This window comes from Nicotiana sylvestris, chromosome 10 (genome assembly GCF_000393655.2).
Source record: "Nicotiana sylvestris chromosome 10, ASM39365v2, whole genome shotgun sequence".
Classification (NCBI taxonomy): Eukaryota; Viridiplantae; Streptophyta; class Magnoliopsida; order Solanales; family Solanaceae; genus Nicotiana; species Nicotiana sylvestris.
Window position 1 is genome coordinate 54,344,059 of NC_091066.1, and position 22,088 is coordinate 54,366,146.

A 22,088-nucleotide genomic window follows, 5' to 3' on the forward strand; every position below is an offset into this window, starting at 1 on the left:
TGGTTTCCACATATATGGGGTTGTTTTGGTGGGTGCCAGGGATTTGGGTGTAGTGGTGGTCGTTTGTCGAGTTTTAAGGATCGAAAATAGGTTGTGGTATGTTCTAAGGAGTGTGATAGGTAGTGGTTTGTGGGTATTGGGTTGGTTGATGATGGTGTTGTGGAGGAGTTGGTACCGGTAGAGGATTGGGGTTTTGAGGTGGTTTGGTGTACTGATGGGGTGCGAGAGGATTGTGTGGTCGTTGGTTTGGCGTATTTTGAGGAGGTGCTGGGTTTTGAACATTTTGTTGGTTGATGTCTAGGACGTTCAGAGTGAGGGAGAGGTTTGCCAAGTTGCGTACCTACTTATGTTCTCCTTGTAACTCTAGTATTTTCTGCTCCAATCGCATGACCAAGTCATTCTAGACTGGAGTACTCCAATCGTTTGAAGTTTCAATATTCTCAATATTTTCTTTTCGTATAACACTCAAGTCATCCATCTTAGCTTTTCCTCTACTTTTGGATTAGTTGGAGGAGGAGAAGGTGGATGGCCTCTAGATTTGCTGTGATATGCTGATGATGTCAGTATGTGCGAACCAACCTTAGGGTATGGGAATAATAAAAAAAAAAGAAAAACAAAAGGTAGACAAGTCAAGTAGTGATTCTAAAATGTTTGCGGTATTTAAACACATATTGCATGAATGTAAATTCATGTCCTAATTTGGAAGCCTCATTGTGCCCGAGGTAGGCCTAGCGACAAATAAATTTGGAGAATTTCAGTGCTAATAACTGTCTCATTTCATTAATGTAAAAATAGATGAATCTAAAACAACACTCAATAAGATAAGTCACTAATGGCACTTGGCCTTATTACATTTTGAAAAATCAAATAAATTTAATCTACTTGGTCCCAAAAGGACCTTCTCTAGGCTAGATGTTTTTGGCTTCGTCGATCAAATTCCCCAATTCGAAGGTTCAGCAGTAGGTATGCCCTTGCTAAATGTCCTCCTTCGCTTCCTTCAGTGTTCTGGAAATCAGTGACTCTCTTCTCAGTTTTCCCTCCTATTCTATTAGAATGTACTCCAGGTATTCCAACCTTTCGGTTGTTTTGACAGCCATCTCCCTCTATTCATTAATTAGTTCCATGTCGATCTTGTAGTGCTCCATGTGCTCGGCCTCGGACTTGTGAACTCTTTTGCACAGTTTGTTGTACATCACTTGTGCCTCACCAACCTCATTTATGACTATATTTCCTGGACCAACCCTTGGCTCGAATATTTCTGCTATATTGTCCTCTAACCATGATGGGTAAGAGTACACAATACCAGCATGATATCGATCTGTCTCGATGGTATCCTTTTCCACAATAATTTTCCAATGCCACATGTGCTGAGCTTCACATTTGTATGGGACATCATTATCCTGAAAATCTGTCCGGTAGTGACTCATTTTAGCAACCCTGGTATGATCTGCTTCCTGCATGCCTATCTCATAACCCTAAGGGGTGTATAAGGGTATATGCCTCTTAACCTGATCAGTACCATGTGTGGAACTTCCCTGGATATGATGATGAACTCGTCAATATGGAACCACTCGAATATCCATTGAACCTGGATCTCGGTCAAATTGTTGAAAAACTGCACCCATCCTATATCATCCTCTAGTTGAGCAAACCTGTCTGGGATATAGGTCATTTTCTTGGGATGATGGAAGTCTATGTGATCATTCCATGGCCTTCGTGAAAACTCTTGATGGTATTGACCTTTTTGGAGATGTTCTAACAACCAAACTTGCAGCAGTAGATTGAAACCTTCAAAGTATTTGTACCCCTTCTGACAACGCTCCAAGGCCCTGCATATATCTGCTATGATCATATGGACAATGTATATGTCTGCCCCTTGATCCCATCCATCAAGGTTTTAGCTACCATGGCCAGTTTGGTGTGGATTCTATCCCCTTGGATTGAGAATACTAACATACCCAAGAAACAGACAATGAACACAAAAACCGTGCGGTAGATCCAACAGAAGGAAGTGATGGAGAATTTGTCATCGAAGATACCATAAGATCTGTTGTGACCATATCGTTCAAATAGGAAGTCGAAGGGTATGTAGGAATTTTTCAGGCACTCCAAGTCATCATTCTTCTTTAATCCAATCATCTTAAGAAACCCCCTAGTAGAGAAATTTTCCGGCACCAATAAACCAGGGCTATCCCAAGGTAGCCCAGCAAATCCCCTTATTTCTTCTAGGAGAGGGGTCATTACAATTTTTCAAAAGCGAAACAAGGCTCTTTCTTTCTCCCAGAACATTGTGGCAGCTTCGATCAACATGTTGTTTGGCTTGAGACCCAATAAAGAATGGAAGTTTCCCAAGACCCTTTTCACATGATTCTTATCACTTGGTGGAAGATCTTCCCACCAATCTAGCAGTAGTGGTGGTATGTTATGGACCATGCCGAAACTATGGACTTCGTGCCTCATTTTCTGCAAATCAAATACGGTTTGGCCCTCTCCCCCTCCAGATCTGACTATTTATACAACAATGATTAGCATATTGGCATTTATTTCTCCAAAATTAATGCACACAATCGTGGTTGTGTCCATTGGGATTGTGAAAACACGGTATACTTTTGGACGAGGCTTGTTTTAAAGAGTTATTATGCGGACAACATATTAACCTGTCTAGGTTTGACCATGGGGCATGTACAATTAATCTGAGTAAGGTTTCTAAAGAGGTCTAGGCCGGTACCCTCAAGTGGACAGCTTTAGGGGGTAAGGCACAGAACCGTCGACTGCACCGTTGATCATCTAATTTTATCGTAAATACGTCTTTCCAAATTTAAAGGGTGATATATAGGAAGAGAGCAAACACTCATCAAGCGTTGATATAGGATTGATTACACATGAGTGGAATATGATGTTGAGCATGATTTATGCAACAATAAATAGCATGTTGTCATGTATTCGCATGTTAAAAGAATGATAAATGCAGTATTTAATAATTGAAAGACGTTTAAGAAAAAAAACAAGGAGACAAGTTAGTTTCTGAAATAAAGGAAACCGTAAATGCTTGAAAAATATGCAATTAAATCCAAATAAGGGGGGAAAAGAAAGGGTGCACATGTATTAACAGAATAAAGCATGTTTAACACTAATTCACAAAACAAATTTGTTATGGTAAGAGCCTAAAATATATTCCCAGAAGATCGCCATGCTGTCATGCCCTCTTTTCCTCACGGAGTCCAGGTTTCGACATTTTTTAGGACAACTCCTTTCCTTTTGGGAATTGGGTATGAGATTTGAAAAGTCGCGACCTAATGGATAAGGTGCGTTACGGCACCTAGAACAAATAACTCGTGCACTAGTTTACATTACTAGAGATTGGGTAAGGTAAGGGGGGTCCTAGGTTTGTTTGTAATATGGATCACATCAATGCAATACCCGGTATGATACTCCTCAAAAGAGGGGCTACATGTGGTATTAATGCACCGGTCATCATATCCATATCTACCCTTTCCCACCCCATAAAGGTAATTAGAGCGATGATTGGTCTCGACTCTTATTGCATGCTGCTACCCGTCCCTTCCTATCAGTCCCGGAGGAATTTTAGGACTCCTATTCCTAAAAAAATGAGGTTCTAGGTAGACATCAGGTTTAAATGTAAAAATACTAAAGCGACATACAAAACATATAAGATTGCAATTAGGGGAAAACTGGTAGGCAGATAGAAGGCTCAGTTATACCTCCACAAATAATGCACATAGACATCATGACTTATATAAAATCAAGGTCTGAATTTAAAATACTACGGCAAAGTGATTAAGTTGTTGAAGCAGAACCAAATTTATTACATGACTCAGATAAGAAGTCTAAATCAGGTCCGCATGCTGGTTGTAGCAGTTGATAATTAAACAAAGGCATTTCAATTTTTGTTCGAATTATTACCTGAGGCTTGCCTAGGCGTAATAGTGATGACCTATGAGCATGATATCTATATTGATTATGAATGCAGTAAAACAGTGATCAATTTTAAATGGACAACTTGAGATCCTATAGACGTGCTTTCTAATGGTATTAATTTAAGGCGGTATTTGAAAACTTATTAAAGAAGCAACAGATTAATTGACTAATCCAATTCAGAATAAACAACGTGAATTAAACTGCTTTTCCAACTAAACTAGTTTTAAGTTCTATAGGAACGATTTATATTATAGCTGATATTAATTCCTGCACACATGGCATCTAAGTATTAAAAGCCGACTTTAGACTTATAGGCATGATTCTTAGGGAGACGAATTTGAATGCATGCTATAATGAAAGCCGAGCTTCAATTACTTTACACCCTATAGGCATGATACCTAATTATAAAGCTGAGTTTAACCCTATAGGAATGATTTCTATTATTAAAGCCATTTAGATCCTATAGACATGGTTTCTAATTGTGTGAAAGTAAAGCAAGCAGAATTTATTTTAAACCAAAGCAGATTCTATAGGTATGTTATCTAACAGATCGTATTTTTAATCAAAATAGACCCTACATGCATGTTATCTACCTAATTTACCCACAATACACAACTTCCCACCCTTTTTCACTAATCACCCCAAAATTTGTTTACAAATTATTACAGACCAAATGATTGAATTACCAAAAAAATGCATACATAAGAAGTTACAATCGTAGGAAGCCTGATTATGACTTTCTCTCTTAATTATGTAATAAACCACCTCAAATGCCAATGTCATTCCAAATCCTTTCTCATATCTGGGTGTGTCAGAGTTCCCTAAGGACCTTAAGGGATCCCGGACAGAGCTCACACCAAGATTTTGCATAACCAAACAAAGTAAGTGCAGTGTGAAAGAGCCAGTCTTTATATGTCCATGTTCAGAGAGAGCTCAAGGGTCCTAAAGCAAGGCTAACACAAGAGGGGCAGAACCTAGATTATAAGAGTATAGTGGAAGTGCAGAACACATAGTTTGAAAAGGAGTTTGTTTAAAACTGGACTGGCAAGTCCATTTTTTTGAAAGTAATCAGTGACAGAGGTGATTGAAATCAACTTTAGTAATAAACAACACTCAAACACACAGAATCAGTAGTCACACAAAGGGGTCAAGGGACTTGGGGACACACAGACATTTGTTTGTAAACACATAACCCCAGTAGGGATCAGGTTTGGACATGCACAACAATAGCTGATGCTCGCATAATCTCAAACTAGCCAAAAATAAACACATGGAAGGGATAGGGGTTTGGGACATAAAGGACCCAAAGCAGAAACACACAATTAGTCATACATTAGGCAAATTATAGGCATGCTACATGAAGGATAGAAACAGGAACAGGTAAACATGCTGATCACTTTTAAAGAAGGGAAGAATTTTAAGCAAGCTGAGTAAAGCAGTAAACAAAAAGTACAACTCAACAGCATGAGCCATTCAGTTAGAAATAGGAAGTGATTTCTAGCAAGGGAACACATAGGTTGAGTCTCAGAATTTAAATTAGGAACGTACCAATTGAAGGAGCAAAGTGCAGAAAAAGAAGTAAGGCAATTAGTGTTCTAAAGTCTAGCCTTGGATTTCAGCCGGCTAGACAAGGCAATAACACAAGTAACAGAGAAAAGAAAGAGAGTTTGAATGTGTAAGTGTGTGTTTTTTGAACTCAGTTGTTCGTGTCTTGTTAGTTAAAGTATTAGGGTATTTATAGTTTTGAAAATGAGTAGAGAATAAGGTAACAAGTATGGTTTTAACACAAACATGAAAATAATCACAATCAGAATCAATTAACACAAGTACTTCCCTTTAATCAAGGGATTACTACTCAAACGGATACTAACAGGGTTAATTAAGGAAAGAAATCAATTTGAGAAAGATTGATTTCTGACCATATAGGGGATATTTAAAGTATCGGGTAAATAATTGAGTCCAAGTACGAAATATATTTAATTGGGGAAAGGATTCAACAGGGGTACAATATCACAGCAAATAAAGGAAATTAATCAATCACTTCAAACAAACGGGTGGAATTAGGGGCTTTATAAGAAAACATTTGCAATCAGTCGTAACTTGGGGAAATCAAGATCAATCAAGAAAGAATCATGATTCTGCACTTATGAGCACGTGATATTTTCCTCACATGAATTACTCCTATAAAATTCCAAAGAATTAGATTTTTTTCTTTTAATTATTTGTTATATTAGGAATTATTGTATAATTTTTCTGATTATCTTCATTTTTTGTGTTCATGTATAATTTTATTTAATTCATGAAAAATACAAAGATACATTGCATTTGCATTTAGGATTTATTTTACATTTTTATATTAATTAGTAAATTAGTTTTTTATGAAATATGAAAAATCCCAAAAAAAAGATAACTCATTTTGGCATTTTAACTCTTTAATTTTGAATTTCACAGCTTTTTATTTTAATTTAGGACTTAATTAATTTTTGTAAATATTATATTGAGTATTTAATATAATTTGATAGATTAATTTAGTTTTTAAGAGTTAATTTAGGTTTTTATTGTAAATTTGAAAAGAAAAGGATTTGGAATTGAAAAGAAAAAGAAATAAAAGAAGTGCAAATTTTGGGCCATTTCAATTAATTTTCCCCCAAGCCCAAACAATTTTTCTCCTGAAACCCGTTCAAACCGGCCCAATCATGCCTCAACCTGGTCCAGCCTTTACAGCTTAACCAAACGACGTCGTTTGGAGTTCTTTGAGTTAAAACAATCTGAGCCTTTTTTTTTGTCATATCCAACGGCCCCAAATGATTTCCCCATCACCTTTAAAAGTGTCTGAACCCCCTTTTCATTAACCTAGTACTGTGAATTACTTCACTTCATCTCCCTCATCTTAATGAACCCTAGCGTCGCCATAAATTCTCCACCATATCCAGCCAGCGGTGCAACCTCTAATCCTCCCCAAATTTACACCACAATACCCCCATGACTTCCCCTCTCCCAATCCCTATCTAGTTTCCCCCAAATCCTTTCAGAATCCTTCGAATCTTCAATTGAGACGACCCGATCCCGAACGTTAAAATCCCAAATCTTCCGAATCGGCAAGTTTCGTTAAAGGTTTGGAGTCGAGATTGATTTTATTTGTGTGTTCTCAACGAGAGCACACAATTAATGTCAATATCGACTAAAATCGAAGATGTTGAAGAATTATTCAATTTCTACTGTCCAACCGTCTCTTAGGTACTTGATCTTTTTTTTCTATTTGCTTTTCTTTTCTTCACTTTTAATTTTTATTTCTCATCTCATCTTCTTCTGCTTCTTTCTTTTCTTTCTTGTTTTTCTATTTCTTCAAATCATTTTGGTATGCATGCTAGTTTTAGGTTTATTTTTAATTAGCATGTTTTTGGTTTTTGTTCAATTTTGTTCAAATGCCTGTTTGTTTCTATTTTCTCTGGGCTCAGGACCTCATGAGTCCTTACGACTCTGTAAGTTAGTATCTTGTGGGTTTTGATTTTGGTTGAATTGAGGTTCTAAAAATCAGAAGCCAAAAGAGAGGGATTAGCCTGGTTTTAGCAAGGCCATGTCTGTTTAGTCTTGGGTCAAAATTGACCCATATTTTGGTCGAGGGTAAATAGCAGAGGTTTAAAGGTTATTTTAGGGATTTTAGTCTAGGGAATCTTATATAACTAATCTAGAAAGCTTCCTGGAAGGTGGGTCTGGGACTTGTTTGAAAAATAGATTTTGAAAGTAAGGACTGAATAGGAAAAAAATTAAAAAAGGAGTAAAGGGCAAAAACTGAAATTATTTCTGCTACCCTAAAACTTCTCTATAAAAGGCTGATTACTTCACTCTCAAGTAAGATTTTGGGCAGAGATTATCCATTGCAATTTTTGGTGAAAATTGGTTCAGATTCCTATTTGTTCTAGTGTCTGAAAGTTACAAGAATTTCTGGGTCATTTTTCGAGTCTAAAATTGGTTTTCAAGTCCGGTTGTTGCTGGTTTACCGAATCGAATCTGCTGTTGTTGTTTCTTCCTAAACTCCCAGCTTATTTTCCCTTGTTATTTTGCTGTAACCAGGTATTCACTACACTTTCTTGACATGTGAAATGGAATAACATGAAGTTGTTTGATTGAGCTGAAAATCTATGGCATATCAGTTTGTCAAATGTTGTTTTCTACATTCTTGAAATCATTAGATTGTATAATTAGTTTATTTTCTTCATTATGTTTGCTCTTTTCTATTTTAGTTTTAAGCTCTGTTTGTAATATTGGATAACTTATTGGCTCTAGTCACTTAGTTTAAATGAGCTGAGCTTGTGTTTGTATGGATGGAATGTTAAGATTACTGCAGTAGAAGGTTCAGTTGATTTACATGTGTTTTAGATTTGCTTTAGTTTTGCTGAAATCAATGTTTGTTTTGGTGTTGATTTCTGATTGAACTTGCTAAAATGACAAGTATAGGCTGGGGATAAAAACTTTTAAATAAAATATATACCAGTAAGTGTAGTCTGCTATTTAAAGTCATGTAGTACTTTATTTCATGAAATTGTCGGCTGATTTGTTTCCTAGCTAATAGTCAGTATACAGTCATTTTAGATAAAGAAAATGTTCTAGGTTATTACCTTAAGGGTGGAACCCTACACTGAATTACTCCTGGTTTGTTTGTGAGCTTGTTTAAGTTGGGTTTAATGTTTAAGTTCAGAATTGTTTACATGACAGTCTCATGAGGTTGATTTGTTATCATATGTGTTGAAGAGGGGTTTTAATTGAGGTTTAAATCTCACAATTGTCTATGAGTTAGCTGGGGGTTAATTTAAATATGGTCACTATACAGATGTGTACTATTGAAACCATCAGGCCCTTGTTGTTAGACTCGATTGTCAAGTGCCTTGTATACGCTGTAGGGACTCGATTTTAAGTCCTGCGTTTCCCCAACCCCATTTTAAGAGATTTGTTTTACTCTTGGGCCTTGGACTTTGAAGGTGTTTGCAAATGGGAGTGGTATGACCACTTCTATTTGAGACTGTTTCTCGAAGCCCAGTAGCTCGTTATTTGCCACTGCTGGATTTTTCCATAGCAGGCTTAGCCCAGAACGCATGAAAGTTTAAATTTCAGAAGTTCAAACATGTTGCCTTTTTCTCTTCAAAATTTTTAAGTGTTGCCATAAACTGCAGTTTTCATTTCTTTGGTTCGTGAGAGTTTAGATTCATTTTGTGCTTGGATTACGAATTTATTTGTGAGTGAGAATAGCATTGTCTTATGGTGCTTGGGCCTGCATTTCGAGCCCAATGGTTAATTTGAATGTTGCGGTCAGTTTCATCTATGGCAGGTGTGACCCAAGTGCCTGAAACCAGTGTGATTTTAGTATGTGTGCAAACATTAGTTTTAAATTATGTTTTTTTTTGTTTAAAATAATTCTTTTACCTAAGTTGAGGTGTGCCATATTATGTAACACCAATATTTTATGGCCATCCTGATTTAAAAATAAGAAATCATTTGAACAATTAGATTTGAGACGTGCCATATTAAGTAAGATATAATTTATGGCCCTCAAAAGCTTAGTTCGAACATCCTTTAAAATAAGAATCGAGGTGTGCCATAGTGTAAAAATAGATAACCTATGGCCCTCGAATAATTAATTTTAACCCTTTAGAAATTGAGGTGTGCCATTAGTTGAATTTTTCATGGCCCTCGCAAGCCTTGTCATTAACTTGAAAGTGCGTAGTTGCTTTAGGCGTGCAATTTAAATTAATTTCCTTAAACATGGGTGTGCATTTCATGTGACCCAACTCCAATTCTCAACAACGTTAAATAAAATATGTCGTGGATCGTGGGTGCATTTCATGTGGCGTGGTTCAAGACATGCTTTAAATAACGTTGAATCTTCCTAAAAAATAATTAAAAGTAGTTAATAAGTTAAAAATGCACCATAGGCTAAAACATGTAATAAATCAGATAATAGGCCAATTATAATAGTTTAAGCGACCGTGCTAGAACCACAGAACCCGGGAATGCCTAACACCTTCTTCCGGGTTAACAGAATTCCTTATTCAAAATTTTTGGTTCGGAGACTTCAAAAGGAAAGTCGATTTTCCTCGATTTGGGATTTAAAATAAATTGGTAACTTGGAACACCGTAAAATATTCCAAGTGGCGACTCTAAAAAATAATAAATAATCTTGTTTCGAATAATGTCACTTAAAGTGAAAAAACTCCCTTATACCCTCTGGGTGTAAAAAAGAGGTGTGACAGCACTTTGACATATAAATAGGATGAACAGAAGTATCAGACATGCAGGGTCAAACATATTGACAAAAGGGAGCAAACTAGATGAACATAAACATACAAGAGCGACATGAATAGGCTAAAGGCTATTCAAAACATGGTAATCAACAAGGTCAAACAGTCATGGCTCACACGTAAAAACAAAGTGAAGAAACCAGTCTAACAGGTAAAGAAAGTCAGAACAAGTAAAGAAGTCACAGTAGTAAGTAAGGAAAACCTTTTAAGAAATTAGGGTTTGAACACTAGTCAAATTAAAAAAAATGGTAGGAACTCAGATCAGATAAGTCAAACAAGGAAAAAGGATTCAAACACAAAGAACTTAATCGAACTAAGCATGCGTATAAAATAAACAAAGAGAGTTTCAGAACCCCGGATAGAACCAAATCACTTAGGGTTTTTAACACGATGAACCAGGTAGAAGAAGAAAGAAAAAAAATATAAGCAAACTGTTAAACCATAGTAAAAGCATAAAACAACACTAAAAATTGGAGAAGAGATCTTTTAAAAGAGGTTGATAAAACCCTAATCGTTAGAAACGAAGAGTCACTTTGAAAGAAAATCGAAGAACCTTTGAGAAAATACCAAGAAGTTCGTACCACACACTGATCTAAGATAGATCTAAGAGAAAATCGAAAGAACTTATTGGTTAGGGTTTCAGAGAACCCAGAAAAGTGAGAATGAGTTTGAAAGGTTAACGATCTAGCCAGTAAAGTCAACGATCTGACTCAAACGGCCATGGATGGCTGGAGAAAGGCCATGGATAGAAGTTGAGCAAAGACTGGACCAGATATCTTCAAGATCTACCTTTGGAATCACGAAAATAGGTAACGCATAGACATATGAGACGAGTACACGTCTCAAACTGCCATGAGAGTCCATGGATTGAGGGGGATTGAAAGGGATTATGGTGGATTTGGGTGGCGGCGGCTAGGTTTTAGGTGAGGTTGCAGAGAGAATTGGAGAGGAAGGAGATTCAAGGGCGGCGTGTGGTGAGAAATGACTTAGTGTAAGGGGTCGTTTAGGTTTATTTTAGGCAGGTGGAATCGTAGCCGTTAATCTGAATGATCAATGGCCTGGATTAAATGAGGTAGGTGGGGATCCGAGTTTGGGTAGGGTTAAAATTGGGTTAGGGTCGAGTTTAATTAAAATTGGGCTGGGGGAATTGGGGCCTGATTTGGGTTATAATTGAAATATGAATGTGACTACGAGTTAAATAGCCACTTTTCACTTTTAATTTTATAAAAAATAGTAGTTTATTTTTGAAAACAAATTTAATGCACTAAAATGATTTATAATATATAATTAACAATTTAAAAATGTAGGATCCCATTTTATAAAATAAAACCGAATTAAACCTTAAAAGGGCTAATATTGTAATTATATGCAATTTAGCTTTAAAAATACTAAATAAAATTGTAAAAATATGTAAAAATTACCTAAGCCATATTTTGATATAAATATAAAAATATAATAGATGGATTGTCAAAAATAATAATTCAGAAATAATTATTTGGATTTTATGGTTAAAAAGGGAGAAAATAAATCAAATTAAACCTTTAAAAAATTGTGGAAAAATAATAAAACATATGGACTTGCTTATATATGCTATTTTGAAGTTATTTTGCATATTGAAAATATATAGGAAAAAATTGGGTATCAACAGCTGCCCCTCTTTAACTGGGAGGGATGAAAGAGTTGTCACGTAAAGATATGATGACCAATTTTGACCAAGCGAAATGGTTTTGAAGAGGTTAGGCCGCACCGTGGCTTATGGGTTGCCTACATATCCTTGGTTTCATAGGAATCATGCCGTATGCAGTTCAGGGTTCACATGTGGACTGTGCTGATGAAGATATTTCAAAAACGGACACAATATCTAGGGTGTGGTGAGTGGTAGGTTTACAGGAATGGCTAGGTTTGATCAGGCTGCAGGAATTGGAGCGGGATCGCTCCTACTGGGATGACCGTTTCTTGTCGGTTTACCTACAATTAGAAACAACACAACGTATACTGTGCATAAATTTAAACATGATTCAAATTCCCGTCGGACCATGAATGTTGTCTTTAGACGATTAGGATGACGTCCTTAGACCATGATGTCCTGGGCCATGAAGCGTATGACAAAATATTTGCAGGCCATGAAATGATACTCTCGGTCTATAAGGATGGTGCCTCCGAACCATGTTGCCTTTGAATAATGATATGCAAAAGATTGAAAGAGATCCTTAGGCCATGACATGGTGTTCTCGGGCTATGAAGATGGTGCCTCCGAACGATGACGCCTTTGGGTGAGTTGGCGATATTTTAGCCCATGAAAGATGTAGTAGTATGATGTGGACAAGACAGAGCTTAGTCTTGCGATTTGAAGGACAGAGCTTAGCCCATAAGAAAAGCGAAATAAATAGTGCTTGAGATGGCACTTAGTTTTGAAGAAAACTGGAGGTAGAACTTAGCCTCGGAAGGCAGAATGATAGCCTTATGCAAAGATGAGAATGTAGACGGAGGTAGACTTAACCTCAGAAGGCAGAATGGTAGCCTTATGCAATGCATATGTAGATAGAGGTAGATAGTAACCTCGGAAGGCAGAAAGGTAGCCTTATGCAAGGACGCAGATGCAAATGGAGAAAACATTTAGTCTCGGAAGGTAGAATAGTAGCCTTGTGTAATGCAAGAATGCAGATGGAGATAGTGTTTAGTCTCGGAAGGCAGAATGGTAGCCTTATGCAATGCAAGAATGCAGATGGAGACAACGTTTAGTCTTCCATAGAATGGTAGCCTTATGCAATGCAAGAATGCAGTTGGAGATAGTGTTTAGTCTCAGAAGGCAAAATGGTAGCCTTATGCAAGAAATAAAATGACAAATGATAGCAGAGTTTTCTTAGCTAAAAGCAGATTGTAGCATTGTGATTACTGTGAGCATTGTGACATACGAGACATCATTGGTGTGTGCTGATAGCAAATGTTGGCAAGTGCAACGGTTCAGAGAGTTATATTCTTGAACAATGTTTGTTCCATGGGCGTACAGTATATTTGATGATTTCGCAATCCTCGTGCCTGCATCCAAAGAAAAATCGTGAATTTTTTAGGGGGGAGGTTAGTTCGTATCCTTGCTGGCTTTGCTTGACTCATTCGGCTTGATCCAGTGATAACGTCTGTATCATTGCTAAACAAAGCAGTTTCATGCATGATTTCGTAAAAGTATGACATAAATGATAATTTATAAATAGCTTTTCGATGAACCGACGACTGTGACATGGTTCAGGACATTGAAACCTCTCTTGTTACCGAATTTTGAGGTTCCTTCTCAAAATTCTACCCCAATTTGATGGGTTGGTATTTCTAACTGTTGCTTGTGTGGCGTTCAGTTGAAATTACTTTAGAATTTTGAGGGTCCTCCTTAAAATTCTGCCCTAGTTTCCAATTGGGGGGGATGAAATTTTTATTAAATTGTGACCAAAACCATAGGGCTGACTACATATCCCCTCTTAAATGAAAATTAGGTTAGGCGTAGTTCAAATTACATCATATAAGGAAAGCATAAAGGTTACACATAGTAACACTTGACTGCATCTGAATTGATCGGCTTTGGCGAGATTTCTACGTCCATTTCTACAAGTATGAGGGCTCCTCCTGTCAAAACTCGGTTAACGATGTATGGACCCTGCCAGTTGGGAGAGAACTTACCCTTGGCTTCATCTTGATGGGAAAAAATTTTCTTTAACACCAGCCGCCCCGGTGTGAACTGTCTTGGCTTGACTTTTTTGTCGAAGGCTCTGGACATTCTATTCTGATAGAGTTGATCATGGCAGACTGCGTTCATTCTCTTTCTGTCTATAAGGGCTAGTTGCTCATAATGACATTTTACCCACTCTGCGTCGTTGAGCTCAACCTCTTGTATGATCCTTAAGGAAGGAATTTCTACTTCAGCGGGAATGACAGCCTCTGTACCATAGACAAGCATAAAAGGGGTTTCCAGGTTGATGTGTGGACCAAAGTACGATACCCTAGAAGAGAAAATGATAACCTCTCGTGCCACTTTTATGCCTTTCTATCATTTTCATCGATATTGTTTTGATATTCTTATTGGCGGCTTCTACAGCCCTATTTATTTAAGGCCTGTAGGATATGGAATTTCTATGTTTGATCTTGAAGTTTGCACATGACTTTCATCATGTCACTGTTGAGGTTGGAGCCATTATTAGTAATGATTGGCTCTGGAATCCCGAATCGAGAAACAATGCGGTCGCAGACAAAGTCTGCCACGACTTTCTTAGTCACTGCTCTATAGGATGCTGCTTCGACCCATTTGGTGAAATAGTCAATGGCTACTAGGATAAACCTATGTCCGTTGGAAGCATTAGGCTCGATTGGTCCAATAATGTCCATTCCCCAGGCGGCGAACGGCCACAGTGAGCTTGTTGTGTTAAGCTCACTTAGAGATACCTTTATCATGTCTGCATGTATTTGACATCGGTGGTATTTCCAGACATACTAGTTGCAGTCCATTTCCATAGTCATCCAAAAGTAACCAGCCCGGAGTATCTTCTTCGCTAAGACAAAATCGTTTATATGTGGACCGCAGGTCCCAGCATGAATTTCCTCTAATAGCCTGGATGCTTCCTTTGCATCGACATATCTCAACAATCCTAAGTCGGGAGTCCTCCTATACAAGATTCCTCCGCTGTAAAAGAAGTTGTTGGACAATCTCCGAAGTGTGCATTTCTGAGTAGGATTTGCAAGTTTTGGGTACTCTCCTTTTGCCAAATATTCCTTGAGATCATGAAACCAAGGCTTTCCATCTGCTTCCTCTTCGATATGGTCACAGTAAATTGGTTGATCATGGATTTATACTTGAATGGGATTAATGAAATTCTTGTCTGGATGCTGTATCATAGATGATAGGGTAGCCAATGCATCGGCAAACTCATTCTGGATTCTGGGAACATGTTGGACTTCTGTCTTTGTGAACCTCTTTCTAATTTCCTATACGTGATGCAAATACGGGAGTATTTTAGAGTTCCTGGTTGTCCATTCTTCTCGTACCTGATGTATAAGTAAATATGAATCTCCAATCCCCAGCAGTTTTTGAACGTTCATGTCAATGGCCATTTTAAGTTCTAAGATACAGGTCTCATACTCGGCAGTACAAGGGAACCTGAGTTTGGTAGACACCGGATAATGTTGACCGGTTTCTGATGTTAGGACTGCTCCTATGCCAACTCCGTTGAAGTTTGCTGCTCCATCAAAGAACATTCTCCAATCGTCATAGGATTCCATAATGTCTTCTCCTATGAATGATACCTCTTCATAACGAAAATACATTTTTAGGGGTTCGTATCCTCCATCCACGGGGTTTTCAGCAAGGTGGTCCGCCAGTGCCTGTCCATTGATTGTTTTCTGAGTTACGTAAACAATGTCGAACTCACTCAATAGGATTTGCCATTTGGCTATCTTGCCAGTGGGCATGGACTTCTGAAAGATGTATTTCAAAGGATCCATCTTTGATATGAGATATGTAGTATAGGCATAGAAGTTATGTCTCAGCTTTTGAGCTACCTAAGTTAAAGCACAACAGGTGCATTACAACAGAGAATTTCGAGCCTTGTACGGGGTGAACTTCTTACTAAGATAATAAATTGCTTACTCCTTCCACCCTGTTTCATCATGCTTCCCCAGAACGCAGCCGAAAGCTCCATCTAACACTGCATGGTAGAGTAATAAGGGTCTACTTGGCTCGGTCGGGACTAAGACTGGTAGTGTTGATCGGTACTCCTTGATTTTGCCGAAGGCCTTTTGGCCATCATCGGTCCATTTGGTAGCGGCTTCCTTCTTCAATATCTTAAAGATTGGCTCACAGATAACTGCAAAATGTGCTATGAATCAGCTGATATAGTTAAGCCTCCCCAAGAAACTCATCACATTCTTCTTGTTCTTTAGCGATGGTAGTTCTTGAATGGCTTTGACTTTTGATGGATCCAGTTCTACTCCTCGCCGACTTACAATAAACCCAAGCAATTTTCTAGCAGGAATCCCAAATGAGCACTTAGCGGGGTTTAGTTTCAGGTTGTACCTCCGTAGTCTATTGAAGAATTCCTCAGATCTTCCATGTGGTCAGTGGCCTTCTTGAATTTGATAATAACATCATCCACACATACCTCTATCTCCTTATGTATTGTAACATGGAAAATGGTTGTCATGGCCCTCATGTATGTGGCCCCTACATTCATTAGGCCGAATGGAATCATCTTGTAATAGTACACTCCCCACGGCGTAATGAAATCCGTTTTCTCAGCATCTTCCTCATCTATCTAGATCTGATGATAACCAGCGAAGCAATCTACAAATGACTGTAACTCATGCTTGGTGCAATTGTCAATCAGGATGTGCATATTTGGCAAAGGGAATTCATCTTTCGGACTAGCCCGGTTGAGATCCCGGTAGTCAACACAGACTCTGACCTTCCCATCCTTCTTTGGTACTGGCACAATGTTGGCTAACCATGTCGGGTATTCTACTACCCTGAGAACCTTAGATTTGATCTACTTGTTGACTTCTTTCTTGATTTTCAAACTCATATTAGACTTGAATTTTCTGCGCTTTTGCTTTACCGGTGGGCACATTGGATCGGTTGGCAGTTTGTGAGCCACAATAGGCGTACTCAGACCAGTCATGTCATCATACGACCAGGCGAATATGTCCTCATACTCCTTTAGAAATTCTTTGTATTCTTTCTTCTCTAATGGCGATAGGTGAATGTTGATTCGCATTTCCTTGACGTTTTCTGCATCTCCCAGGTTGACAATTTTGGTCTCGTCCAGGTTGGACTTAGGTCTGTTCTCGAAGTTCTCAACTTCTTTGACAATCTTGTTCGGTTCATCTTCCTCTGAATCAATGTCCGTTTGTTGTGTTGTCTCATGGCATGTCACAGTCATTGGTTCATCAAGATAAGTAATGGTAATGTTGTATTGGTAAAGTAAGGAGAGAAAACGATAGAAATAAATATTAATACATAAGAAAATCAAAATGCTTTTGATAAGTTGAATGACTGTTTTGAACATTTAAGATCTTATGGCGGGAATTGAAAATGCGAAAAGAAAATCATTTAGTAAACACAATGAATAGTGCTTGTTTTAGCCTTTCTACCCTGAGGCACGTTAGGCTTTGGTTGTCCTGATGGTCCATTTCTTGAGATGTGCCCCTTTGCTCACAGCCTGTATGGAAGGGCCTTCCTCCCCCTCTTCCTCGAGAATAACACAACAGTCCATATCATTGTCCTCTAAAAGCAAGTTCTTCTTCATCTGACCCATAAATAATGTCAGCCTATTGGCAGGTCTGCTCTAGATGCGGTATTGGTTGCTCTAGTGGATAGTAAGGATCGTGCCATGGTGGCGACCAATTATTGAATTCTTCCCAGGTGTATTCCTATCCCAAACCGAAGGTAGTGCCATGTTTCTTGAGTTTTATGGGTTCAGATATTCCTTGGAGGTTCTTGCCGAGCCCTTTGCCAGGTTCGTATCCACTCCAACTTAGTATACTCTCGATTTTTCTATCCTACCATTTGTATTTGTCGATAGAATTGATCTCAATGTGGTGGTAAGATTCTCCACCCAGCTTCCTTCTTCCCTCAATCGCTGGAATGGTCTGGCGACTATATATAGGGTTGCGACCATCACCGTGAATGATCACCTCCTGGTGATTCCATTCGAACTTTACTACCTGATGCAACATTGATGCTACAACCCCACTAGCATGAATCCATGGTTGTCCCAGCAGCAAGTTGTAAGATGCTGGTATATCTATTACCTGGAAATCGACCTCGAACCAGGTTGGTCCCATCTGTAAGCATAGAATAATCTCACCAATGGTGGACCTCTGAGAACCATCGAAGGATTTCACATTGATTGCTCCATCCTTTGTCTCATGAAGCCCTTTACCCAACTTCTTGAGGGTTACCAGCGGACAAATGTTAAGACTGGAACCTCCATCGATCAGGATTCTGGTGATGAAATAATCTTCGCATTGCACGGTGATGTGTAGTTCCTTGTTGTTCCCCAGCCCTTCATGTGGCAGCTCATCCTCATGAAAGGTGATCTTATGGCTTTCCAAAGCTTGTCCTACCATATTAGCCACTTCCCCGCTAGTGATGTTACTTGGTACGTATGCTTAATTCAGCACCTTTAACAAAGCATTCTTATGCGTCTCAGAATTTTGCAGCAAAGAGTGAATGGATATTTATGCTGGCGTCTTGTTTAACTGGTTGATGACCGAATACTCATTGGCCTGTATTTTCCTCCAAAGCTCGTCCGGACCTGTCTCAATGAAGGGTGGCCAATTGAAGGCCTGCTTGCTTGATTCAGCTAGATGTTTAGGGGTATAGATTCTACTAGTTCTTGTCATACCCTGTGCTGCGATAGTTTCTTCAATCCTAACCTTGCCTTTCCTTCTCGCCTCAGCTGTATAGTCCTAGGGTATGGCATTTGTATGGAATGGTATCATAGTAGACATCGCCACTAGGATTGATGCGGCTATTCTCACTTCGAGTGGACCATGTGCCTTGGGCGGCAAGACTACAACCTCAAATAGTATGGATGCATTTGCTGGAGACACGACTCAACCTCAATTGGTGCCGGTGTCTTTGCGGATGGTGTTGCGTCAAACTCAAAAGGTACAGACATATTCACCTCAGCATCCTCAAATGATTGGATCTGGACTATGATTGGATTGAGAGTAATTGTTGGTTTCTTCGGGTCATCACCTTCTGTGATCAACCCGATTGATCCTTTGGGATCCCAGTCATCTTCTATTTTAATCATGTGGATACCTCCACCCTTATGGTCTAGCAGGGGGTTGTTGCGAACGTTTGGAGCGGGTTCCTCTGTCACAATGACCTTGTTATCAATCAAGGACTGTATCTTGTTTTTCAAGGAACGACATTCATCGATGGTGTGCCCTTTCATACCGGAGTGGTAGGCATACGACTTGTTTGGGTTAACCCACTGAGAAGAATTCTCAGGGGTTGCAGCAGTGATGGGGTGACATAACCAGCAGCTTTGAGTCTCTCATTCAACTGGTCGATGGGTTCAACGATGGCTGTATATTGTTTTGGAGGTCTGTGATCAAAATTAGGTCAGGGTCTAAGGTAATTTTGGCGTGTAGGGTGATTGATAATTGGATGGTTGAGCATTGTAAGTTTGGTAGACATGAGCAGGTTGGGAGTATCTGGGTGAGGTAGGTTGATATGTAGGAGGTGGAGATGATTGATAAGTTGGTGGCGGAGCTTGGTATGAAGGTGGGGGTACTTGGTAATTTGGAGTTGGTTGGTATGTGAGTGGAGGTGTTGGATATGTTTGGTATTTAAGGGGAGACTTTATCCTTTGTGCAACCATCATGGCCCCTACGTCCTTTTTCTTGGATACACCACCAGATCGTAAAGCCTTATTTGTAGCTTGTAAGGCCTTGAAGTTTGTAGCCATACCACTTTTGATACTTTCTTCAATTCTCTCACCTAATTTGATAATATCGGAGAACTTGTGGTTCTCAATCATCATCACTCCCTCATAGTATTGTGGGTCTTGAGCACGAATAAAGAACGTGTACATTTGCTATTCTTCTTATGCGGTCTGACCTTAGCAGCTTCGAACCTCCATCGAGTAGCATAATCGCGAAACGTCTCCATGGGCTTCTTCAAATTCTAAATATAGAACACGTCTAGTGCATTTTCTGTATTAAACCTGAATTTATCCATAAAGTCAGATGCCATGCCTACCCAACTTGACCACTTCTTGGGATCTTGGCTGATGTACCAAGATAATGCATCTCCTTTCAAACTCCTCATGAGTAGCTTCATGCGGATCCTTTCATCCTTCCCTACTCTAACCAGCTTGTCGCAATATGTCCTCAGATGGACCATTGGATCACCCGTACCATCAAACATTTCGAACTTAGGAGGTTTGTACCCCTCAAGCACTTCGACATCAAGCTGTATGCAAAGGTCCTCATAGTGCTGCCTCTCAATTCCTTTGCTTCCCTCAACACCCTAAATTCGGCTGATCAGTTTCTTAAGTTCCTCGGCCAAGTTCCTAATAAGCAGATCCGTCTCATCAGACAGAGGCGCGCATAAGATAGTTTGGGTAGATTGTGGCATGGTCTCCACATATATAGGAGTGTTATGATGACCTGGTGTATGGGTGTGGAAATGGTCATTTATGGGGTTTTGAGGTTATGGGATGAGTAGTGGAGTGTTGTTTGGGGTATGACAGGTGTTACATTGGTTCTTTGGTGAAGTAATCTGATAGTGAGGAGCAGGATGATTATGCTATTTTGGGATGTTTTGAGGAGGTGTAGGGTTTTGAGTATTGGGGAAGTTGATATCTGGGGTGCTGAAGGAAAATGTCAGGTTTGCCAGATTCCGAACCTGATCAAGCTCTTCTTGGAATTTCAATAGTGTTTGTTCAAGTTGAGACACATTCTCGTTAGGAACCCGAATACTCTAGCCATCAGTGACCTCAACCCGTTCAGTTGTGTTCTCTTTCCTAATGTTGTTCGAATCTTCCATTTTATTGTTGCCTCTGCCTTTAATGGGACTGGGAGGAGGAGTGGGTGGAGGACCCCTGGATCTCGTGGAATAAGATGATGATGTCAGAATGCATGAACCAACCTTTGGGGAGGGGAATAACAAAAAAAAAAGTAAAAACAAAAAGGTAATCAAGTTAGTGAAGATCATAAAAAGCATTGCAGTATTTAAACACATAGTGTGGGAATGTAAAGCGTGTCCTAATTTGGGAACCTCTTTGTGCCCAAGGTAGGCCTAGCGACAAATTGATTTGGATAACTTAGAATGCTAAATGCCTTATTTTATTAATAAAAATAGAAGAATCCCAAAACGACACTAAATAAACAAGAAATAAAAGTCACTAATGGCCATTGGCCTTATTACATTTATAAAGCAAAAATGATAAACTCCAATCTACTTGGTCCCAGAAGGACTTTCTCGAGTTGAATGGTCTCGTTGATCAAATCCTCTAGTTCGCATAGGTTCACCAGTAAAAATGCCTTTACCAAATGTTCTTCTTTGTTTTCCTCAGCGTTCTGGCAGTCGGTGACTCGCTTCCTCACTTTTCCTTCCAATTCCGGCAGACTGTATTCCAGATATTCCAGCTTTTTGCGGGATTTGGCGGCCCTCTCTTTCCATTCATTGATTTGGTCATTTGACGGAAGATTCCTCCACCAGTGTAGCAAGAGTGAGGGTGTGCTAACCATAACGAAGCTGGGGACCTCGTTTTTCATATTTCTGCAAGGTAAACAAGATTAGGCCCTTACCCCCACAAGACTCGACTATTTAATATCAACAATTAGTATGAAGCATTTAGTTCTCCAAATAAATGCATAGAACGTGAAGACGTCCGTTCGGGTTTTAAGGAGACCTAGTGGACTTTGGACAAGGTTACCTTAAAGGGTCATTATGTGGATAACATAACTGACCCGGCTAGGTTAGGCGATGATGCATGCATAATTTAAATAGGGTAAGGTTTCTATGGGGTTTTGAACTGGTACCCTTGAGCGGATAGCTCAAGGGGGAAGATACGAAACTGTCTACTGCACCACTGATCGACTAATTTTATCGCAAATATGCCTTTTCGAATTTAAGGGGTAATAATATATGAAGAGCGCAAACCACTCATTAAAAGCGTTTTTATAGTACTTTTTGGCACGAGTGGAGTATGATGTTGAGCATGATTATGCAATAATTAAAAGCATGTTGACATGTATTTGCACCTTAAGAAACCGATAAATACAACAATTTTATAATTTAAAGCGACAATAAATAAAGGAAACAAGAAAGATATGTCAATTTTGCAGTTTGAAGAA

The 22,088-nt window shown here is 39.0% G+C and overlaps 1 protein-coding gene across 1 annotated transcript; it reads right to left on the bottom strand.

Annotated features, from left to right (window-relative positions):
• Positions 1-15,065: 15,065 nt before the first annotated feature.
• Positions 15,066-15,686, bottom strand: LOC138879344 (uncharacterized). Its single transcript, XM_070158954.1, has 2 exons — positions 15,264-15,686; positions 15,066-15,203 (listed from the first exon to the last, which is right to left on the bottom strand). The coding sequence occupies exons 1-2, from the start codon at positions 15,684-15,686 to the stop codon at positions 15,066-15,068; spliced, it is 561 nt and encodes a 186-aa protein (XP_070015055.1).
• Between the last annotated feature and the right edge of the window lie 6,402 nt (positions 15,687-22,088).

Bases quoted from the DNA above. Each gene is read 5' to 3' on its own strand.
- LOC138879344 (XM_070158954.1), bottom strand. From the start codon at position 15,686: ATGCCCACTGGCAAGATAGCCAAATGGCAAATCCTATTGAGTGAGTTC. The intron at 15,204-15,263 runs GTACGAGAAGAA...CATCACGTATAG, and splicing joins CATATTTACTTATACATCAG to GAAATTAGAAAGAGGTTCAC.